The sequence below is a fragment of the Benincasa hispida genome, chromosome 9 (genome assembly GCF_027475165.1).
Source record: "Benincasa hispida cultivar pf3 chromosome 9, pf3_genome.v1.1, whole genome shotgun sequence".
Classification (NCBI taxonomy): domain Eukaryota; kingdom Viridiplantae; phylum Streptophyta; class Magnoliopsida; order Cucurbitales; family Cucurbitaceae; genus Benincasa; species Benincasa hispida.
This window is the reverse complement of record NC_143486.1, coordinates 9840587-9859680: the sequence shown is the minus strand read 5'-3', so window position 1 is coordinate 9859680 and position 19094 is coordinate 9840587. Positions and strand designations below refer to the sequence as shown.

Genomic DNA, 19094 nt, shown 5'->3' with positions numbered 1-19094 from the left:
ATAATTTTTTAAAATTAGAATTTAGCTCTTATGATTTTTAAAATTAGAATTTAATCTTTATAGTTTGATAAAATCTTATAAATCATAGGGACTAAAATTTTAACTTCTCTGATTCAGACCAAATTTGCAACCAAAAATTTATGTTTAAACTTAGCTTTCACAAAGATCAAAATAGATGTTGTAAAGTATAATAATCAAAATGAAAAAAAATTTAGAAATAAATATCAAAATAAAATTAAAGTAAGAACTATCGTAAAAAATGTTATGAATGTTTTAGATTAGTAGATTGGTGTATTATATAAATAAGGTTTCACAACCATATTTTAAAGTGAGAGATCAAACCATCAAACGGTAGAATGGTAATTATTTTTATCCACTTAATTGTCCGAATTGCGTCCTTGTAAGGATGTTTGTATAAAGGTAAGATTTTCTTCCATAGTTTGCTTTGCACAACAAGAAAAGAAAAGTTCACAAAAATGAAATACAACATACAATTCTCCTCCTATAACATTCAATTCGCCTATATTCTTGAGCATATAAGGTAAACAACTATAGCAACAGGGTGCTGATCATCCTGCTGAAGGCTAATTACTAGAGTGGCTCTTTGCTTTCTCCAGAACTTCCTTCAAAACTACAGCAATTCTTTGCCCCATATGCTGTTCCAGGAACATTTGCCTCACCCTCTCATATCCTTTCTTTCCGATGGTCAGCCTTCGTTCGACATGTGTCGCTAACTTTACGATGTTATGTGCCAGTGGAGTTACACCTTCTTTCCCTGCAGGATGCAGCAAACCTGTCGTCCCGTTCACTACGATCTCCATTGTTCCTCCAGCAGCGGTGCCCTTTATGTACATGGTGTGTATTGGAAAATGCACGTGAGAATCCATCAGATATGTAAAAGGGGTAATGATACTTCTAATTTCCAAGTGAGATGAAATTTCTTTTTATGATGGGACTATTTATTATGAGGTTTTATCAAACCATATGGAGTAAATTCTAGCTTTTAAAATCATAGGGACTAAATCTAACTTTCTCCAAACCATACAGTTTAACCAAAAACGTACAGTGAGAGGTAGACAACTTACCAGCACAGGTAGCTGAAACGCCATGGCTTCAATCGTTATCCTTCCAAAGCATTCTCCCCTACCCTACAGACATACGGTAAATTGCAGCTTTGAAGGCTAAGAAATATTGAATCTGATGGGTTTTACCAAAGGATAAGAAGAAAAGAGAAAAAGAAGACATATACCCCACTACACAAATATAAATCAAGATCCAGACATCAAATTATAATATACTTCATAAAAACAATTATAGTCTAGCCCTAAATTCACGTTCCATTGATAACTGAAGGTTTAGAAAGGTAGAAATAGTCAGTCATAATACTATATTAAGTAACTCTTGCAAAAGCTAACATTTGGAGAAGCAATATGGACGGTCTTCAAAAGAGAATGGGGAGAAAGAAAGAAAAGGGAAATAAGCATAGGCATAACTGTGATTAACCATCTAATCAAGGAAAGACTAGCAAATGAAACTAGCAGAAACATAAAAAAAGAATCTTGCATAGTTTCTCGTATGCATTCGGGTGTATGTTAAACAGTTATAGTACCTGAGAGTTTTGAACAAGAACATCAATAGACGCGAGATAAGGAGCCACAGACAGGGTTTTGTTGACAAAATGAACACGATCCTGAATTTTATTCTCATTTACAAAGTTGCGCAGTTCTGTTTCAAACTTTGTTTGAGCACTCATGTCACTGCCAACTACCACTGCATGTATTCTTGGTACGCGCAGCTTTTTGTCGTGGATCATTTGCAGGCTCTGATGAAAGGCTCGAAGAAATAAATCCTGACCTTTCCCACGTGAAACACCTGGGATCACATCGATCACGTGTTGCAATACATTTCATATAAATATACTTTATCAAGAAAGAACCGAACAAATATCAACTTAGTTCACAAATATGAAACTGCACAATTTCATAGAAGGACCAAAGGAGGCTTCATTCTATTTCATTATATAGGGAGCTGGAGGAAACAAGTTATTTGGGACATGAAGATTAGTCAACACAGAGCATCCTAAATACAGGAGGAAGTCCTATTATACTTGAGGGAAATTTTTATTTTTACAAGAGAGATTCTATATTCTAAAAACCGGTGACAGGCCTTGCAACTTCTCTTTCAATAGGTAACAGAACTTTGTATGATTTTCCCCGCAACTTCAAAAATCGTAGAGCTACACTTCAGTCAGATATTATATCAATAGCTGTTTTCTTTCCTAGAGAGCACTGGAGCTCGGGAAAAAAAAGGTAACAGCTAGAATTCAAATGATAGGACATGAAGGCGTTGGGAAAAAAAGAATGAGAAAAGGGTGCAGGCACGTGCCATTGAAATATACAGGCTCACCATGTGGATTAAAGAAAACAAAGAAATTTCGCTGATATTAACTTTATGAAAGCTGTAGTCAAAAGAATGCATAGAACCCAGATAAACTCTAAGGACAAAAAATGCTAACTAACGCAGTATACCCCAAAAGGGAGAGAAGGAAAAAAAGAACTTTAGGAATCAATAGACAAAATGAGCAGAAGTTTATCATCAGGAATATGAGCTTACTATTTATAATTGCAAACAATATATCTTCATTCCGAACTCCAAGGGACTCACGAATATGCTCTCGAAGAACCCTCTTGGCCACATTGTTCTCAGCCACTTCCATAAGGTCTTTACTATTTCCAAGATGCACGACATAAGTTTTAGGCATTTGAATCCTGAAAAGATAAATAGGAAAAACTTTATATTATAACCAAAGGATCTAGTAGAGTATACACGGTACATTGCAAAATAATAAAGATATTTAAATTTGGACTACAAAAACACGTGGGAAAAAGAAGAAGATCATCTGATATCTGAATTATAATTTGCACTGGATTTTTAAACAAAAGCATATGCCTCTATATCTCTGCCATATACCCAAGGGGGTTAATTCAGATTTGAAAAATGTTTAAATAGTAAGAGTTGACAATTAAATCACCAATGTTAAATTTTCCTCACAACTAGGGTAATTTTGAAAGGTATTTTGACCATGGAAAAAAGGTGGAATAGTGCCATTTCATAGCACGAATGTTGGAAAGTACCTAGTAGAACATTCAACTTTGAGATCAAACAACTAGATAGCAATAGAACATCTTTGTTTTGGAACTACTAAATAGTCAACATGAAATAGAAACGAAGCAACCAGCTAACTTACGATTATACTAGTAAAAAGAATCGGCTACATCTATATATGCACGCAGATTGTCATCATAATTGAAATCATACCCCAATCGTTCCCGTGTTCTGTTTTTCCAGTATTCTGCAGTTGTATGTGAGTCAATCATGGCACCTGCAACAAAAGGGAGGTGCTTCACATACTCAACTTTGAAATAATTCCCTCTCATCTCATGAATCCACCACAGAACCTTGGGAAGGACACGGGGAACATTCTCCTTAAGGACAGCATCCAACCATTTCCCAGCAACAGCGGTATTTAGAACAACCAAATGAGCCTTTAGAGCAATTTCAACAGCTTCTTGTCCCTTAGCAGATAAAACCTTGAGAAGGAAAATCTTACCCTCAGTCACCAATAATATAAAGAAAAGCAACATGTAGACCTTTTCAAGAAGAAAAGACAAAATACACTATCAACTTAAGAACATGTAGTATTTGCTACTATTCCGCTAATTTTACCCAAGTAGCTAGAATATAAATAACTGCATCATTAATTATGATATAATCAATAACATTTTAAAGGGTCACTACTTTGCCTCAGCAGCTAATTATGGAAGCCAAAACAATATGATTGAGAAAAATTTTCACTCCTGTAATTTCAAAACACATCAAGTAATTGATCATATACGAAGATTTACACTAAACTAACAAACTTATCACATGATTACATAATGACCCCAAAAGTGCATGAGACAAAAGTAAACTTATTCCCTTCAAACAGTAATTAAAGAGTTCCCAAAGTGCAGACAATTTAAAAGATTAATGTAACCTGCACTCCTCGATCTAACATCTTGCGCTCCAAACTGTATACTACTTCATCAGGCTCCGATCGCTTTTGATTTGTAATCCATACAACTTGAGTACCAACGCCTCTCAACAAAAATGCAAGCTCCATGAGTAGTAGAGGTCCACCTGTAGCCAAACTAAGAGCTCTCAGTCAAATTTCTATAAAATTCCCTTCCCAGTGGCAATGGCTAAGATTCCAATAATACCAGAAAGAGAAAGCTCATGTGAGACCAAGAGGACGAGCTTGGACTTCATGAAATCAAGAGGATTCGGAGCTTTTCTCTCGATTTGCGAGGAGCGAATCTGTGAGTCGATACCATTTTCTTCCACAAAACGTCTATTTCCATTACCACTACAGGTATCGAACGTAGTCCTCATAAAGAAAACCATTGCCGTGGAAATTGAAACCAATGCTAAGATCATCAACGGCCATCTCTTCTTCGCCATTGTAACAGTTAGAAAGGGGCGTTTCATCATGCGTATAACAGGAGATCAATGATTCAACAACGCGCATAAGCTAATCGCAATTCAACGAAAACCCTCGATTCACTAAACAAATTTGCGTAAAGGGGTGGGAACATGGAATGAAAAATTGAAGATCTTGCAAAAGGGGAAAGAACCCCATAAATTCAAACCGAGTAATATGAGAACCTGGAGAATTGGGAAGAACAAATCAGAGAAAATTGAAAAGGTGGAAGGAAGATACCTCAAACCTCCCCCACTTCGCGACAAAATTGCAGTGAAGTGGAAATAGTGATGAGGAGGAGGAGGAAGAAGAAGAAATGAGGAAAATCCAAAGAACAATGGCTCCGCCACTGCATGTGAAGGCAAGTTAGTTGAGTTTAGCTTAGTGGTTGATTTGGAAGAACGAGGCCGACACAGATCCAGGGCCAAAAATTATGGAATATATTTGTAATATAGGGAACAAATTATTACCCTAATAACTGAAAAAGTGAAATTAGCTTAGTGTAATTGGCAATGGTGACATGCACTCGTTTCTAAAGGTTTGATTTTCTATTCGTAATTATTGTACTTAAAAATAAGTTTAATCAATGTATAAACCAACCATTAAATAATTTTATCAAAATTCATAAATTTCAACCAGAAAAAAGTTCTGTTGTCATTTTTTCTAAAATTTTATCAATTTCATATCCTACATATGTTTTTATAATTCATTGAATGCATAAATGATAAGTCTTTTTTAATGATATTTGGAATGAGAAATTATTAGAATGTTAAAATTGTAATATCTTTTGAAGTTTACGATTAAGATTGCAACATTTGTCAAGTTCGAGATGTCATTTGATGAAATTGGAAGTTTATGATTAAAACTAATATAATTTGACAAATTTTGAGGTCAAAATTGATTTTTTTTAATCTAAATCTAAATTAATCTCTCGTTGCATAACTTGAGCATAACTCGACAACACAAGTTCTCAAATTATAAGTTAGACGTTCAATAATCTATCACCTTGATTTTGGTTTATTTTGGTACATCTAACTTTTATTTACCTTACAAAATGACTATTTTAGTCTACTTAGTATTTCAATAGTAACCATTTTAGTCCATGTTTATATTAACCAGATAAGAGTAGACAACTAAACATTATGGTTAGTAAAATAAGAATTCAAAAATTACAATTACTTTCTATTAGTATAAAAAGTTGGATTAAAGTGTTACATTACAACCCCTTCCTTATTTGGAAAAATCCAAACAAATTACACTTATTTGCAATTCTATCCACAATTTCCCAACCAAATCTATACCTTTAAACGTACAAGTTGGCTCCAAATGCCCTTATATATACATGTATATTAAAATTTTATCTTCTTCCATGAAGATTATCAAAGTTTTAAACTACAAAATCATGCAACATATTTGAACTTGTGAGCCTGCATTGATGATGCCTTTCTGGTTCCAAACATGGAAAATCTTGTGCCTCAAGCTCCACAGAACCAACCATTCTATTGTTACTCCCAAACATCCCAAATTCATCACCTTCACAATGCTTCAACTCCAGTGCAAGTGAAACATCACCTCCACCCACTGAGAAGTTACTCGAGTTGATCATGTCGTCGGTAGCACACGGGCGGTAGAGGACTCGTTCACTGTTATTTGCTGCAGATTTTGTGCTGTCGTGCAACTCGCCTTCTCCCCTATCTTCGGAGAATAGCGAATTGTTCCATGAAGCTTTGGATGCATTTTCTGGTGAGGATTTGATATCAATGTTGGAGTCTCCGAATTCTTCTTTGTACATCTCCTCTACCATTGGTTTCCATAGTCGAACACGCGCATTTATAAACCAGTTTGCAACCTAAACGAAACGAAACAAGACTAATATGAATATATACACGAATTTCGTTCAAATTTGCAAGCAGACGTTTGAGTTTAGAGGGTGAAAAATGAAGTTTACGGTTGAGGATTAACGACATTACTTGGTTTCTGGTCAGGCCAGTTTGTCTTGCTAGCTTAAGTTTCTCTGAATCCTTGGGATATCTATGGAAGTAGCAAAGAAAAAATGGAACATTAAGGCATTGGTAAACATAGCTAATCCAAATGTTGAGAATATGTACTAGTAGTTTAGAAGGCATACGGATGGAGGAAGTGTTCAAACAACCAAGCGCGAAGAATCGACACAGAGCTTTCAGGAAGCCCTCGTTGAGGCCTCCAACTATGTGGCGTGACACCAAGCTGCTGAAGGGCTCTCTGTTGCCTGAGGTGTTGGTCGACAAAGCGAAGACGGGGAATGCCCTCTTGACCAGAATGTAAAGCATCTTGCTCCCCCAAGGTTCTCCTGGTGACCTCAATCTGTGCATTGATAGCATCTCGCAAGCGGCGAAAGTGGCATGAAATAGTTTGGTGTGCGAGTGCAGTGTAGAACTCTGCAGCCCCTCGGCCTGCTACCATGTCAAAAGACGACGCCAAATATTGCAGCTGTTGGTAATATTGCTTGTATCTTCGATCCACCTGCAAAATGTTTGACATAGATATCGATCCATTTAAGAAACTAGTTGAATATATTCTTTAGCATCTGTAAATTGAAACACACCAAACAACTCGTACAGGAAAAACAATCCTCAACAGCAGATGGAAGAATAATAGAAATTTCTACATGTCAGCATGTTTTTATAGGAACAACAGGAATGAGCATCCAACAAACATAAACAAATTGAGAGAGAGAAACACAAAAACTGATGCTAGAACACATCAAGAAGCTGTTGGCTTACCTCACCCAACAAGGACAAAAGCTTTGAGTTTTTGTTCTTCAAGTCCTGACGTTCGGTAGGCGATAGATCACCCGACGGATTGGCAACTGACGACTCCTTCACATTACAACACATCTCCCCAGTCAGATCATTAGATCCCCCATCATTTTCTCTACAGGAATCAACACCCAAACCATTGGAAGCTTTGAGTTTCTTAGACTTCAGCTCTTTCAAAGCTTCCTGGATGCTAACCATTTCGTCAAGCAACTGCTGTGCAGCTTCAATGTATACCGAATTCAACACCGAATATCCAGAACCCACCGCTATATACATGCCATTTTTCGCATCAGGTTTCAAATTTGGCCTCTTCTCGAAGATCGAAGGAGGTGTATTGATGAATGAAGAAAGCATAGCAGGGTTCTGATATTGGTGAGGAAATGAAGACATAGAAACAACAGAGGGTGTGTGTGTGGAAAGACTAAGTGAAACACCTTGACACTGGAAATTTGAATCATCTAAAATTCCCACAACTGGTGGAATGAAAGCCATTTCACTATTACTTCTATTATCTCCCACAGTTTCAACATAGTTAGAAGAAACCCCAGAAAAAATCTCTGAATAATCTCTACAAGAAGGGTCTTGGTTCATGAACATCATCAAATTCCCAGAACAAAGAGGCTGTTCTTGGCAAGAAGAACCAAGTTTCTGATCACCTAACATGGAGTCTCTTTGATTACTTAAACCAGGAAAATATGTCATCTGAGAACCCTCAAAAGTTTTAGCCGCTGAGAACAAGACACAAACAGTTCTTAATCTTCCAAAATCACATAGTCTAATCAAACAGAGTGATCAAAACAAAAAGGATAAATCTGATGAAATAACAAAAGAGGCAAGAGAATCATAGAGTTCCCAAACAAAAGAATCAAACAAAATCCCACTTATTATTTGAAGAATCCCAATCAAAGAATCAAAGTTATAGAACAAAAACTGCTAAAAAGAACAAAAGAAGAAACTTATCATTACCCTGAAACCCCAATGATTCGATTGTGTAGTGGGAGGCAACCTCGAAAGCAGAAGAAATCAAAAGTATGTTAAGAAATAAGAAAGACCCAAATTCCCAAAATGGAGACAAACACTAATCCCAAGAGATTCAGGAAACACCATTAAATAAACAATGAAATCAATAATTACAAAACGCCCAAATAAAAAAGAACCACAGTTTTGTTTTCTTTTCTTCTCCTCTCTTCCTCATAATTGGAACAACGACTCCAACACCAACTCGACAAAAAAGCAATAAATTATTAAAAAGACATTAAAGAAAAGAGGTATATAATAACGAGAAACACAGCACCAACAACTTTAAAATATTTTTTATGGATTAAAAGTAAGAGAAAAAGTCATCGTCAATCCCAATCATTCAATGCCTTCTTCTCACGTGTGAAAAAAGCTACAAAATAAAAAGTCTTAAAACAAAAGGAAGAACAAGAACAAGAAGAAGATGAATAAGAAGATGAAGAAAATGGGTAGTGGTGGAAATGGTGGTTGGTTGCTTAAAAGGATTCTTTCAAAGCTTAACCACCAGTTGATAGACCTAAAACCCATTACTTAACCCTTCTTTTGAAGCATAAATTTGACACCAACCCTTCTCTGTTTTTCTCTCTCTTTCTGGTTAAGAGAATAACAGGGGAAATGAATCTAATCAAATATGATAAATGGGGATTTTCAATAACGTTTTGAAAAATTTGTTGGGGTTTCTTCTACTGATGGTTAAGAATTTGAGATCGATGGTTGGAGGGTCGATTTCAAGAGAAGGCAGATCTTGGAAACAAATCCATTGAAGAAGCTCCATATGCATATGGAATATGGATGTTGGTAAATTTCCTGTTATATATATATATATATATATAATTTGGAATTTGAAGTGGGTTTTGAATATAATCTTGGATTGAATGAAATTTGTAGCAACAGCCGACAGTTGGAATTTTTGGTAGGTTTAATTTTGAGTTCAATCTTGTCTTAAAACCATACCAATTTTCGTTGCCGTCTATAATTTTGATGGATGGTCCGTCGGCTTGTCAGCAAGAAGGAGTAAGAACTAAAGAAGTTGGTTGACGACACTAGAGAAGTTGGCGAGCCTGGGGAGTTTCATCACTAAAAAAACATCTAATTTCATAATTTATAAAAAAAATAAATCGATATTTAAAGACTTGTTTTTGGAGAAAATTTGAATCCAGAAATTTAAAAACAAATGATTCCAAATAAAATGGCATTTTATGTTTTCAAATAAGTATTTGATAATCGATTTAAAAATTGAATTCTAATTTAAACAATTATTTCAAATATGTTGGATCCGTATGAGAAAAAAATATATTATTTTACAAAAATCATTTTTATTAAACATTTTTGACAAAAAAATGTTGAAAATACTTTTCATAAACTATATTGATTGCCAAACTTTTTTTTTTTTAAAATAACTTATTTTTAAATTAAACATTTGAAAATGCAATCCAAACAAATCTTATAATATATTAGAAAGTGAGAATCTTAGAAGAACTTTTTTTGGACACTTTTGCCCTTCCCTAATTTACTTAATTACAAAAGATGCAATTAAGATTGAGTATAAATAGAATATAAATAATTAATTATTAGTTATCAATAAACTACATAATTAATTAATTATTAACTAATAAGTATACTAGAAACGCAAAGGTTAAAATATAAAACAAATTCTCCTACTTATTTTCTTACCTTTAATTTAATTCAAAACTGAAATTTTAATAGTTTTAGAATTTTTTGTAACTCTCAACTTGTACTACTATAAAAATGAGTTTTCTTCATCTCAATTCTTCATCATCACTTAAAGCTTCAATCTTTCTTTTTTGTTCTCTCTATACATTATTTCCCAAGACTCTTCGAGCTACAAAGCATCTCAAGATGTTGCTGTTGGGATTGATGCCCTAAATCTCGTAGTTTTATAGTTTGTAATTATATTGTACAAACATTTTTATTTATCTAATAAAATAAGAAGTATTTTGTTTGACATTTAGTTGCATTAGCCTATAAAAACCAATAAACTAAGATCTAAGGTTATCTTCTGTAACTTATACATGTATGTGGAGACATACAGGTGGATCACATTTAAATGATAACCTAAACAGTCTGTAATAGATGAATAAGGCCGAGTACCTAATTCTGGTGACACTACGAATACAACTCGTTTTGTAGTTGTTACAATTGTTGTAAAGGACTACAAATGATCTGATCTGATCATTCACGTGAAGACATGTGAGTTATATTCTTACAAAGAGTTTGTATAAGACGGGACCACGAAATGAATAGTCTCTCCATATAACACCGTTGCTAGAAGAGACTTACATTTCACAAGGATGACCATAGGGGACTCGACCTGAATCCTGGTTGAGTTATGAACTCCTGCCTATGAAGGCGATCATTTGATTTGCATGGGTGAGAGTGACCAGTTTCGTCGACTCAATATACCTACCATTTTGGAGATTCGTCTGATTGGAAAACTGGGAACGCAATTACACAGGAAGGAATTTACTCAATCCCCACTGTTAGGGCAAGTAGATAAATTGCTCCCTTAGGGGTCGTTTGGTTTAAGGATTTCTAGATGGGAATAAAGAATGTTTGGGAATAAGATATCTGGGAGGATGTTTGGAATAAAAAATGACTGTGTTTTGTTGTGCATGAGAATGCTATCAGAATTTTGTGAACAAAAATTGTGTTTGTGTTTAATTTATAAAATTAAGCATATAGATTAACAATTTAAAGAATAAATAATATTTAATATATCGATAAAAAAAAATTAATTATGAACGAATAATAATTTTATTATAAACATTTGAAGATTATAATTATAATTATAAATAGTCAGTATTTTAATTATAACTATAAATATTTAATTAAAATTAATCAGTTAATGCATTTAATGAATGTAATACTAATTATAATCTAATACTTAATCATTTTTATTATTAATTAAGCTCAGCATTAGTAATTTTACTTTTAATTGAATAATATAAGAAAATATATTTAAATGGACAATATATTATATAAAAGATGAAGAAAATGAGATAAAAATATGATATATTAATAACGAATACTAAAAGATATTTTATAAATATGATATGTTAATAATGAATGGAGTAATAAAAAAATAATCACAATAAATAATTAACTTCTTATAAATAATTAGGATGATTATATGTTCATAATGAATGATCAAATTAAAATTAATCTCCATAAATTACTTGATTATTAAAAAAACAATAAAGTAATAAATTATTATCATTGAAAATGAAATTTAATACTAACTAAATTTAACTAATCCTAATTTACTAATTAAATATATTTAAGATATTATTTGTTAATAAATTAATAATTTATGTTAAAAAATAATTCCATTCATTTAATAAATTTTTATTATAAAAATAAGTCAAGTAAATATTTTAATATATCATTATTGATATTCATTTTTATTAAATTAATATTAATTAATTAATTAATTAGTTAACTATATTCAAAGTGAAATTATATGTAAAATGAAAAACAGATAGAGAGAGGAAAAGAGAAAACCATAGTTTTGGAAGGGAATAGAAAACCCTAATATGTGGGAAATGAGAATGCATGAGAATAGCGTATTCCTAGGTAAAGAGGTGAAAACTGTGAAACAAACATGAGAATTGGATACCTATGGCAATTCCATGTAGAAAACCTCCCAACCAAACGACCCCTTAAGGGTTGATTCTGAGGCTTGAACAATGTGGCGCCACACACTCTCCTGGCCTGAGAGGGGTTCAGTTATAGTTGGGCTATAACTAATTGTTCATTAGAGGGATCAGTGGTATTTAAGAAGTTAGATGTAACTACAAGCGCAAAACAATAATTTTAGCCTAGCTGTATAGAAAGATATTTTCCTCTTCTTCTCCCTACATTCTTGAAGGCCTGTGAAAAGAAAAGAAAAAAAAAAAGTCTATCTACGATTTTTTGCTCTAAAAAATCAAATCTCTCTCTCATCCAAAATTAGTCTATTGAAACCCACAAACTCATAGCAATTCTCAACCTTGAGAATAATGGGGAAGACCGGGAGAAGGGTTTGAACTCTCATGGATTGGAGAGAATTCGTGAAGATTTTTTATCTTCAAGGGTAAATTGCCTTCATTCCTTATTTCGTCTCAATATTTAGTAACATGCATGCTTAATTAGAATGTTATATCTGAGTTTCTGTCCTCTATTTAATTAGAAGTGTAAAATTAAAATTGGGGCATGATCCTTCCACTACGGGTAATCACCTTCTCCTTTCACTTTGTATCAGAGCATGATTGAGTCTCAATTTTCTTTTTCAAAATCTAATAAGAGTTATGGTGGGTTTTGATTCTGCATCGATGAATGTTGAATGGGATTTTACACGCTTGGATGTTTTGGGGACTGACTTTGTAGAATTCTGCCGTTTAATTTTGATTCGGTATGTAAGGGTCCATTGTTTTTTAGCGTAATTTAATTGCTATCGAGTATGTAATTCATGTCCGGGTCGCTTATGATCAAGTTTCGACTTTGATTTGGTTGAAAACGGAGCAAGAATGGAGTTTTTTTTTGGATAATCAGGCGAGCAAAGCAAGTTTACTGCCTTGAAGTGTAAGTCTAGAGCGTAATTATGCTCGCCTTATGCTATAAGGCCGAAAGAGTAGTGTCGCTATGCTTCAGTCGTAGCATTATTATGTTGCGCAGAGCATCGCAATGTTGCAGGGTAGTGTAGTGCTACGCTACGATAAGCAAAAAGCCAGCATAACAATGCTGCAACCAAACGTTGTTACGCTCCGAATGTGAGGCATTGTGCATGAGGACCGATTCAGACTGGTGGTTCGAGCTTCCCAGCGGTTCAAGTAGCAGTTTTCTTTGTTTTTTTAAATTATTATTTGTAATAATTAAGGTTTTTTTGTTGTATTTTGCATTAATTGAATTAATATAAGGTGTTATATTAATTTAATTAATATTTTAGGAAGCCAATCTCGGTCCAAATGATGCTTTAATTATACATGTGATGTATGATTTTTCTTAAAAAATATATATAATATATATATATCACATTGTATGTCATATAGCAAAATTTCACCATAGGATAAACATTTATTTATGCATAATTTAATATAAATGTTATTTATAAAGTTACAAGATTCATTAAGCATGCTCATGCATCATATTGTATAATTGTTATAAAGATGATGGCATGCATAAATAACATTTTCACGCATCATTTATATTATAAATATGATAATATATAGTTTAGATGTATGGATGGATGTTGTTTATTTTTCATTACCTTATTATATAATCGTTATGTATGTGACGTAATAAAAAATGAAATGCATGATACATGACACCACTTTATTAAATTATAATTATTATAATTTTTAAAATATGTCATTAGATGCATTATTAGGTTTTAATTGTTTCATTTAATCTTTATAATTGTTCTAAGTTAGATGAAATTAGAATTAAAATCTATAATAAAAAGTTGTATGCTAACATAGGTCAAATCGATTTTAAATAGTTTAAAATTGAATTCACATTAAACCTATGTTCATAAAGTTTCTAATAAGATTAGAAATAGGTTTAATCTTTTCAATTCAGTTTAATAGGAATAATTTGGATTTGCATAAAAGATAAAATTTATAACAAAATTATCTATAAGGGACCTTTGTCTTAAGATGGTTTTGTCTAGGTTGAGTTATTTAAGCTGACGGAAATGGAACACCCCTACCTGGAAATCGACTTGGAAGGTGAATTAGATAAATTTTCTATAAGCATTCAATGAGTAATTAATGTTTACTAAAGTGTTTAATGGACATAAATCAACGTTATTAAACTATCCAAAGTAAATGTTACATTGGACAAAGTTAACAAACACTTAGTAAAAACTATTAGCCGAATTTTTCTAAGTTAATCAACCCTAGGTAAAACACTCAGTGTGAGGAAAATGAGGTATATGATACTTCATATTTTTCCTTTCACATTTTTGCCTAAAAATTCAACTGTGAGATCTATGCTCGACCTCAAGGAACCTTTGCTTGTGCCTTCTTACGAGTGGTGTCTGCATAGGTCAATAACAAGGTGAATGGAAAGAGTGTTTATAGTAAGTAGGAGAACACATCCCTCGGTCTCCTTCATTAGTTTGTAGTAAACTTTCATGCTCGACCTCGAGACACCTTTGTTTTTGTACCCTTACAGATAGTGTTTGCATGAATTTTTACTCAAACTCTAGAAATGGATAGGATTACTTTAGTTTTTGCCCTAATCAATTTTTACAACTCTAGAATTTAAAATGAAGGGTTACACTTACAAGAAATTGTTAAGTTAATAATTTCTAAACCAAACAATGGTAACTAATAATTATAGGAATACAAGTTATTTTGGCGTAATTATTAGTTGAGAATGTCTCAATTTAGTGAAGGGGTAACTGATCACCTTATGGTGGCTTTTACCCTGCTTCACTGAAGCATCATTGCAAAATATATGTCACATAGGGTACATTAGAATTTTGCTAAAATGATTGGTTGTAATTGGGTAATGCATTTAATAACTAATATAAATAAATTGTATGGTTTCAGCAATTTTATTACGACGAGCGTTACTCTTAATTTGCTTTCCGCTAATAAGCTTAATGACGATAATTATGTTGGGTTTTATGTCCTAAAACACGCAGTTTGTAAAATGATAAACATTTTCTATAATCAATAAACTTATTATTGATTTTATAAATTGTATGAAAGTCTAAATCCAATAAACTAAGACCCATGACTATTATATGAGTACTTGAACTTTATGTGGAGACATAAGAGTGGACCAGGTTCGAGTAAATAGTCAAAATGATCTATAGTACATGAATAAGGTTGGGTACCTTATTCTGGTAAGACTATTGGATGCGACCTACTCTATAGTTGTTAAAAAGAATTGTAAAGTGCTACATACGATGTGATCCTAATTCGTACATGTTATGACATTAGGAGTGGGGACGTCCTATGCAATGAGTTTGCATAAGATCGGACCAAGAAATAAGTCACTCTTACTTTATAACGCTGCTTACTGTATAAGACTGGCTATTTCATCTAGATGACCTAGATAACTCGATCTTAATCCTAAGCTAACTATGAACTCCTGTTTATTCGGGATTGCTCTTAGATTTGCATAGTTGAGGATTGGCTCAACTATGCCGGCTCAATAAGACTCCCATTTCAGGGGTAAGACCGGATAGATAGCTGGGGACATAAGGTGCAAGACGGAGTTCGCGCCTACCCGATTTAGGGGTAGGAGACAGGTTGTTCCCTCAAGTACTGAATCCAGGTCTTGAACAAGGGGCCCCACCCTCTCATTGGGCCGAGAGAGTTTGGTTTAGTGATTGGATCACAAACTAGTTTTTCATTAGAGTATCAATAGGAACTTGAGGAATAAGACATAATCTCGAGGGTAAAACAAATATTTGACCCAGCCGTTATTACGAACAACCTGTGAAAGGTCGATTTGCTGATTATGGTTAAATCATATGGACATAATATATCTACAGTGAGGGGAGTGCTACTATGGCCTTTAGTGGAGTGACCCATTAGTTAACGAATGAGGATTAATATGGTCTAATGAGTTTAGCCAATTAATATTGAACCGTTGGAGCCCATGATCTGTAGGTCCGTGAGGTCCCCTTACTAGCTCGTAAATGGACTAACTCTAGGATAACGTGATAAGTTAATTTGAAATGTTCAAATTAGAATTAAGGGAATTAGTAATTATATGAGATATAATTACGTGTTAATTTGAGAATTAAACGGAATAGGAGAATTTATATTTAAATATATAAAGATGGATGTGTGTAAAAATTAATTTAATATTTGATATTAAATTAATTAAGTTTTATTTAAAAATTAATTTTATTTTTTCAGTTTTTAAAATCAAAATAGATTTTTAAAATATCAAATTTTGATTTTGAGATAAAATTGGAAAATTGGAAAATGCAAAACACAAATGGAAAAACATGGTTTTCCATTATCCATCTCCTACTTGCTCACACAAAAGGCATCACTATTGTCTTGTCAAGCATGAACTGCAACTCATGCAACTCTCTCCCTTGCATGATGGTCGGTAATATATTGAAGAGTTTGGAATGAATTTCGGGTATGCAATCAAGAGAGAATTTTAGAGAAAAGTCGTGCTGAAGAAAGGGTTTTTCAACAAGATTGCTGCTGTGAGTAATTCTCCATAATCCCTTGATTCAAGCTTGATTTGAGTCCCACCACTTAATCTAGAGCATGAAGAGAATAGTGGGGAAGATCTTGAGGTGGTAACAAGATTCGGAGAAGATTGCAGCTGGAGAACAAGTTTTGAAGAAGTTTTACAAAGGTATGTCATGAAACTCACTTGTTTTTTGCAAGAGCATGCTTTATATTTTGCCAAAATTAATGAATTAAAGTGCTTAAATAATCCTTGTTGCTTCCATTGTTACTGATACATTCCTACAATTGATATCAGAGCATCATATAAGCATTCAATTCGGTTTAATTTTGGTTTGGTGAATGTTTTATATGAGAAATATGAAACTGATACACTGATATGATTTTTTGAGCTTTGGCATTTTTAATCCTCTTTAATTTCTCATTTAAATTTGTAATTGGCTCTTGTTTGATGAGCTTTTATGTGTTAGCAAAAGTCTGTAATTTATTTGGAGTTATTAGAGTTGAAATTAAGATGTAAATGAAGAAATAAGTGAAGGAGGCCGAGCTGCTATTCCAGTTTTCAGCTTCTGCTCAAAATCGTTGTTGAGGTTCAGTTGCTAAGCGATCGTCTAGTTCTAGGTATTACACGATGTGAAGAAAAGCTAGACGATCGTATAGAAATGGGCGCTGGTCATTGTGATGTTGAACGCTAAACGGTCGTGTACCTGCAGGAGCTAAACTATGCATTCAAATTTCTAAACGATAGCACTACGCGATCATTTAGCATTTGCGTGGGAACTAAACGATACGTTGGATTTGCTATACGATGGCACTACACGATCGTATAGCTGCAACGCGCACTAAGCGATGCGATGAAGTGCTATGCGATAGCGCTGAGCGATCGTCTAGATGCAGCGCTGAGCGATCGTGTAGATGCGGTGCTAAACGATGCGTTGAAGTTTCTATGTGATGGAACTAAACGATCGTTTAGCTACGATGCTGAACGACACGATGATGTTCTAGATAGAGTTAAGCGATCGTTTAGCTACGGCAAACACTAAGCGAACGACACGATGATGTTCTAGATAGAGCTAAACTGAACGACATGAAGTTGAATGACACGATGATGTTCTAGATAGAGCTAAACGATGACATGAAATGCTAGGCGATGATGTTAAGCGATCGTATAGTTCTATACGATAGAGCTAAGCGATCGTTTAGCTGTGGCAAACACTAAGTGATCGTGTACCACTTCTCAACACAAGGTAATGGTGTTAGACGATTGCTTTCAACACTACACGATCGGCCTTAGCAAGACTTTGAGGTTGGACTGAGAGCAGCCGATTTGACCGATTTTCTCAAGGTCCAATTCGGTCAGCCTCAAAATGTTTTTGGCTGGTCCAGTTCAGAATTTGTTGGTCCGATTCAGACTTAACCAGTCTGGTTCAAGATGCTTGGGTTCAGTTTGGAGCGGTTCGAGCAATTCAAAGATAGTTTTAAAGCTGTTTGTAATAGTTTTGCTTCTGTTTGCTTGTTTATGCCAAAACTAAAATCATATCAGTCTGTGTTTAATTATTTATGCATTTAATGTATATTATAATTAAATAAATATTGTATATGCATACAGTATGCCATTTAGATTTAAAAATCCCACCATAGGAAGCATGTTACATGCATTGAAAGTATGTTATAATCTGTTATAATATATAGTATGCATGTTAGGGTTTCTTGTATTTAATATAAGTATTATATTAAATATTGAATGCTTTTATGTATGTTATGGATGTTTAGCATGTCTAAAGTTTTATAAGTTGTTATAAAATAGGATTAGACATTTAAAATTCATAAACAACAGCTGCATGCTCACATAGGTTGACCACCTGTTTTAATAGTTAAAACTTATAAAACCCAGGTTACAAACTCAAGCAGTATATAATCCTGTCTAAGGCTGAGGGTACTTAGGTTGACGATTTACGGAACACCTCCTACCTGGAGATTATGGCCGAATTATTGAGTGTTGGTAACCGATTTTATGAGCATACGTGAGTGATGTGAGGTAATAAAATGGATTATCACCTAGACATCGTAGGTTAAAATCCAATTATAAGAGTTATACTTGGAAAAACCACATAGACTTAGGGTTGTTTTATTAGCCGAAAAAAACATGTATAAATCTACCAAATAGAACACTTCAGTGGCAGTTTAATAACTTCTATATGATAGAGTTATTAGAAAACTTTAGTGGGAAATTAATAACATAAGTGGTACTTCGTGTCACCCTGGTAGTGACCTCCCTACGAAAAGTATTATTTAGCTTAAATCTAGATTTCGGTGAATAAGAGGAAGTTGTTCAAACATAAATCAAATATTCAATATATAGATTTCAACTGCCACGTCTCCACATAGTTTACTCCGTGAGATTCATATGACGCTTCGTATCACCCTAGGAGTGACCTCCCTACGGAAAAGTGTTTTGTATGAGTCAATAACAAGGTAAACGGAGGAAGTAGTTCATAGTAAGTGGGTGAAGGATATGTGTGAATATATCCTAAGGTCTTCTTCTTTAGTCTGAACTGTGAGATTCCTATGTTGTGTCTGCTGGTTAGCTTTAAG

General features: G+C 33.7%; 2 protein-coding genes across 3 annotated transcripts; both read right to left on the bottom strand.

The window, feature by feature from the left end:
* Positions 1 to 352: 352 nt before the first annotated feature.
* On the bottom strand, positions 353 to 5047 carry LOC120086472 (uncharacterized). Its single transcript, XM_039043145.2, has 7 exons — positions 4260 to 5047; positions 4037 to 4179; positions 3319 to 3590; positions 2614 to 2768; positions 1610 to 1872; positions 1086 to 1148; positions 353 to 842 (listed from the first exon to the last, which is right to left on the bottom strand). Exons 1-7 carry the CDS (start codon positions 4528 to 4530, stop codon positions 585 to 587), a joined length of 1425 nt encoding a protein of 474 aa, XP_038899073.1. The 5' UTR covers positions 4531 to 5047; the 3' UTR covers positions 353 to 584.
* Positions 5048 to 5680: 633 nt separating this feature from the next.
* On the bottom strand, positions 5681 to 9376 carry LOC120084414 (BEL1-like homeodomain protein 7). 2 transcript variants are annotated; one of them, XM_039040189.2, is made up of 5 exons: positions 8284 to 9134; positions 7282 to 8045; positions 6648 to 7021; positions 6490 to 6550; positions 5681 to 6368 (listed from the first exon to the last, which is right to left on the bottom strand). In XM_039040189.2, the coding sequence occupies exons 2-5, from the start codon at positions 8017 to 8019 to the stop codon at positions 5907 to 5909; spliced, it is 1635 nt and encodes a 544-aa protein (XP_038896117.1). In that variant the 5' UTR covers positions 8020 to 8045; positions 8284 to 9134; the 3' UTR covers positions 5681 to 5906. The 2 variants fall into 2 exon arrangements, with proteins under 2 accessions (XP_038896117.1, XP_090173476.1); XM_090317350.1 differs by having other exon boundaries at positions 7282 to 9376.
* Between the last annotated feature and the right edge of the window lie 9718 nt (positions 9377 to 19094).

Excerpts from the sequence above, each read along its gene's own strand:
- LOC120084414 (XM_090317350.1), bottom strand. The coding sequence starts at position 8,019 with ATGACATATTTTCCTGGTTTAAGTAATCAAAGAGACTCCATGTTAGGT. Across the intron at positions 7,022-7,281 it reads TTTTGTCCTTGTTGGGTGAG|GTGGATCGAAGATACAAGCA; the intron begins GTAAGCCAACAG and ends AACATTTTGCAG. Across the intron at positions 6,369-6,489 it reads CTGGCCTGACCAGAAACCAA|GTTGCAAACTGGTTTATAAA; the intron begins GTAATGTCGTTA and ends CGTTTCGTTTAG.
- LOC120086472 (XM_039043145.2), bottom strand. The coding sequence starts at position 4,530 with ATGATGAAACGCCCCTTTCTAACTGTTACAATGGCGAAGAAGAGATGG. Across the intron at positions 4,180-4,259 it reads ACATGAGCTTTCTCTTTCTG|GTGGACCTCTACTACTCATG; the intron begins GTATTATTGGAA and ends GTTTGGCTACAG. Across the intron at positions 843-1,085 it reads CGTTTCAGCTACCTGTGCTG|GGCACCGCTGCTGGAGGAAC; the intron begins GTAAGTTGTCTA and ends ATGTACATAAAG.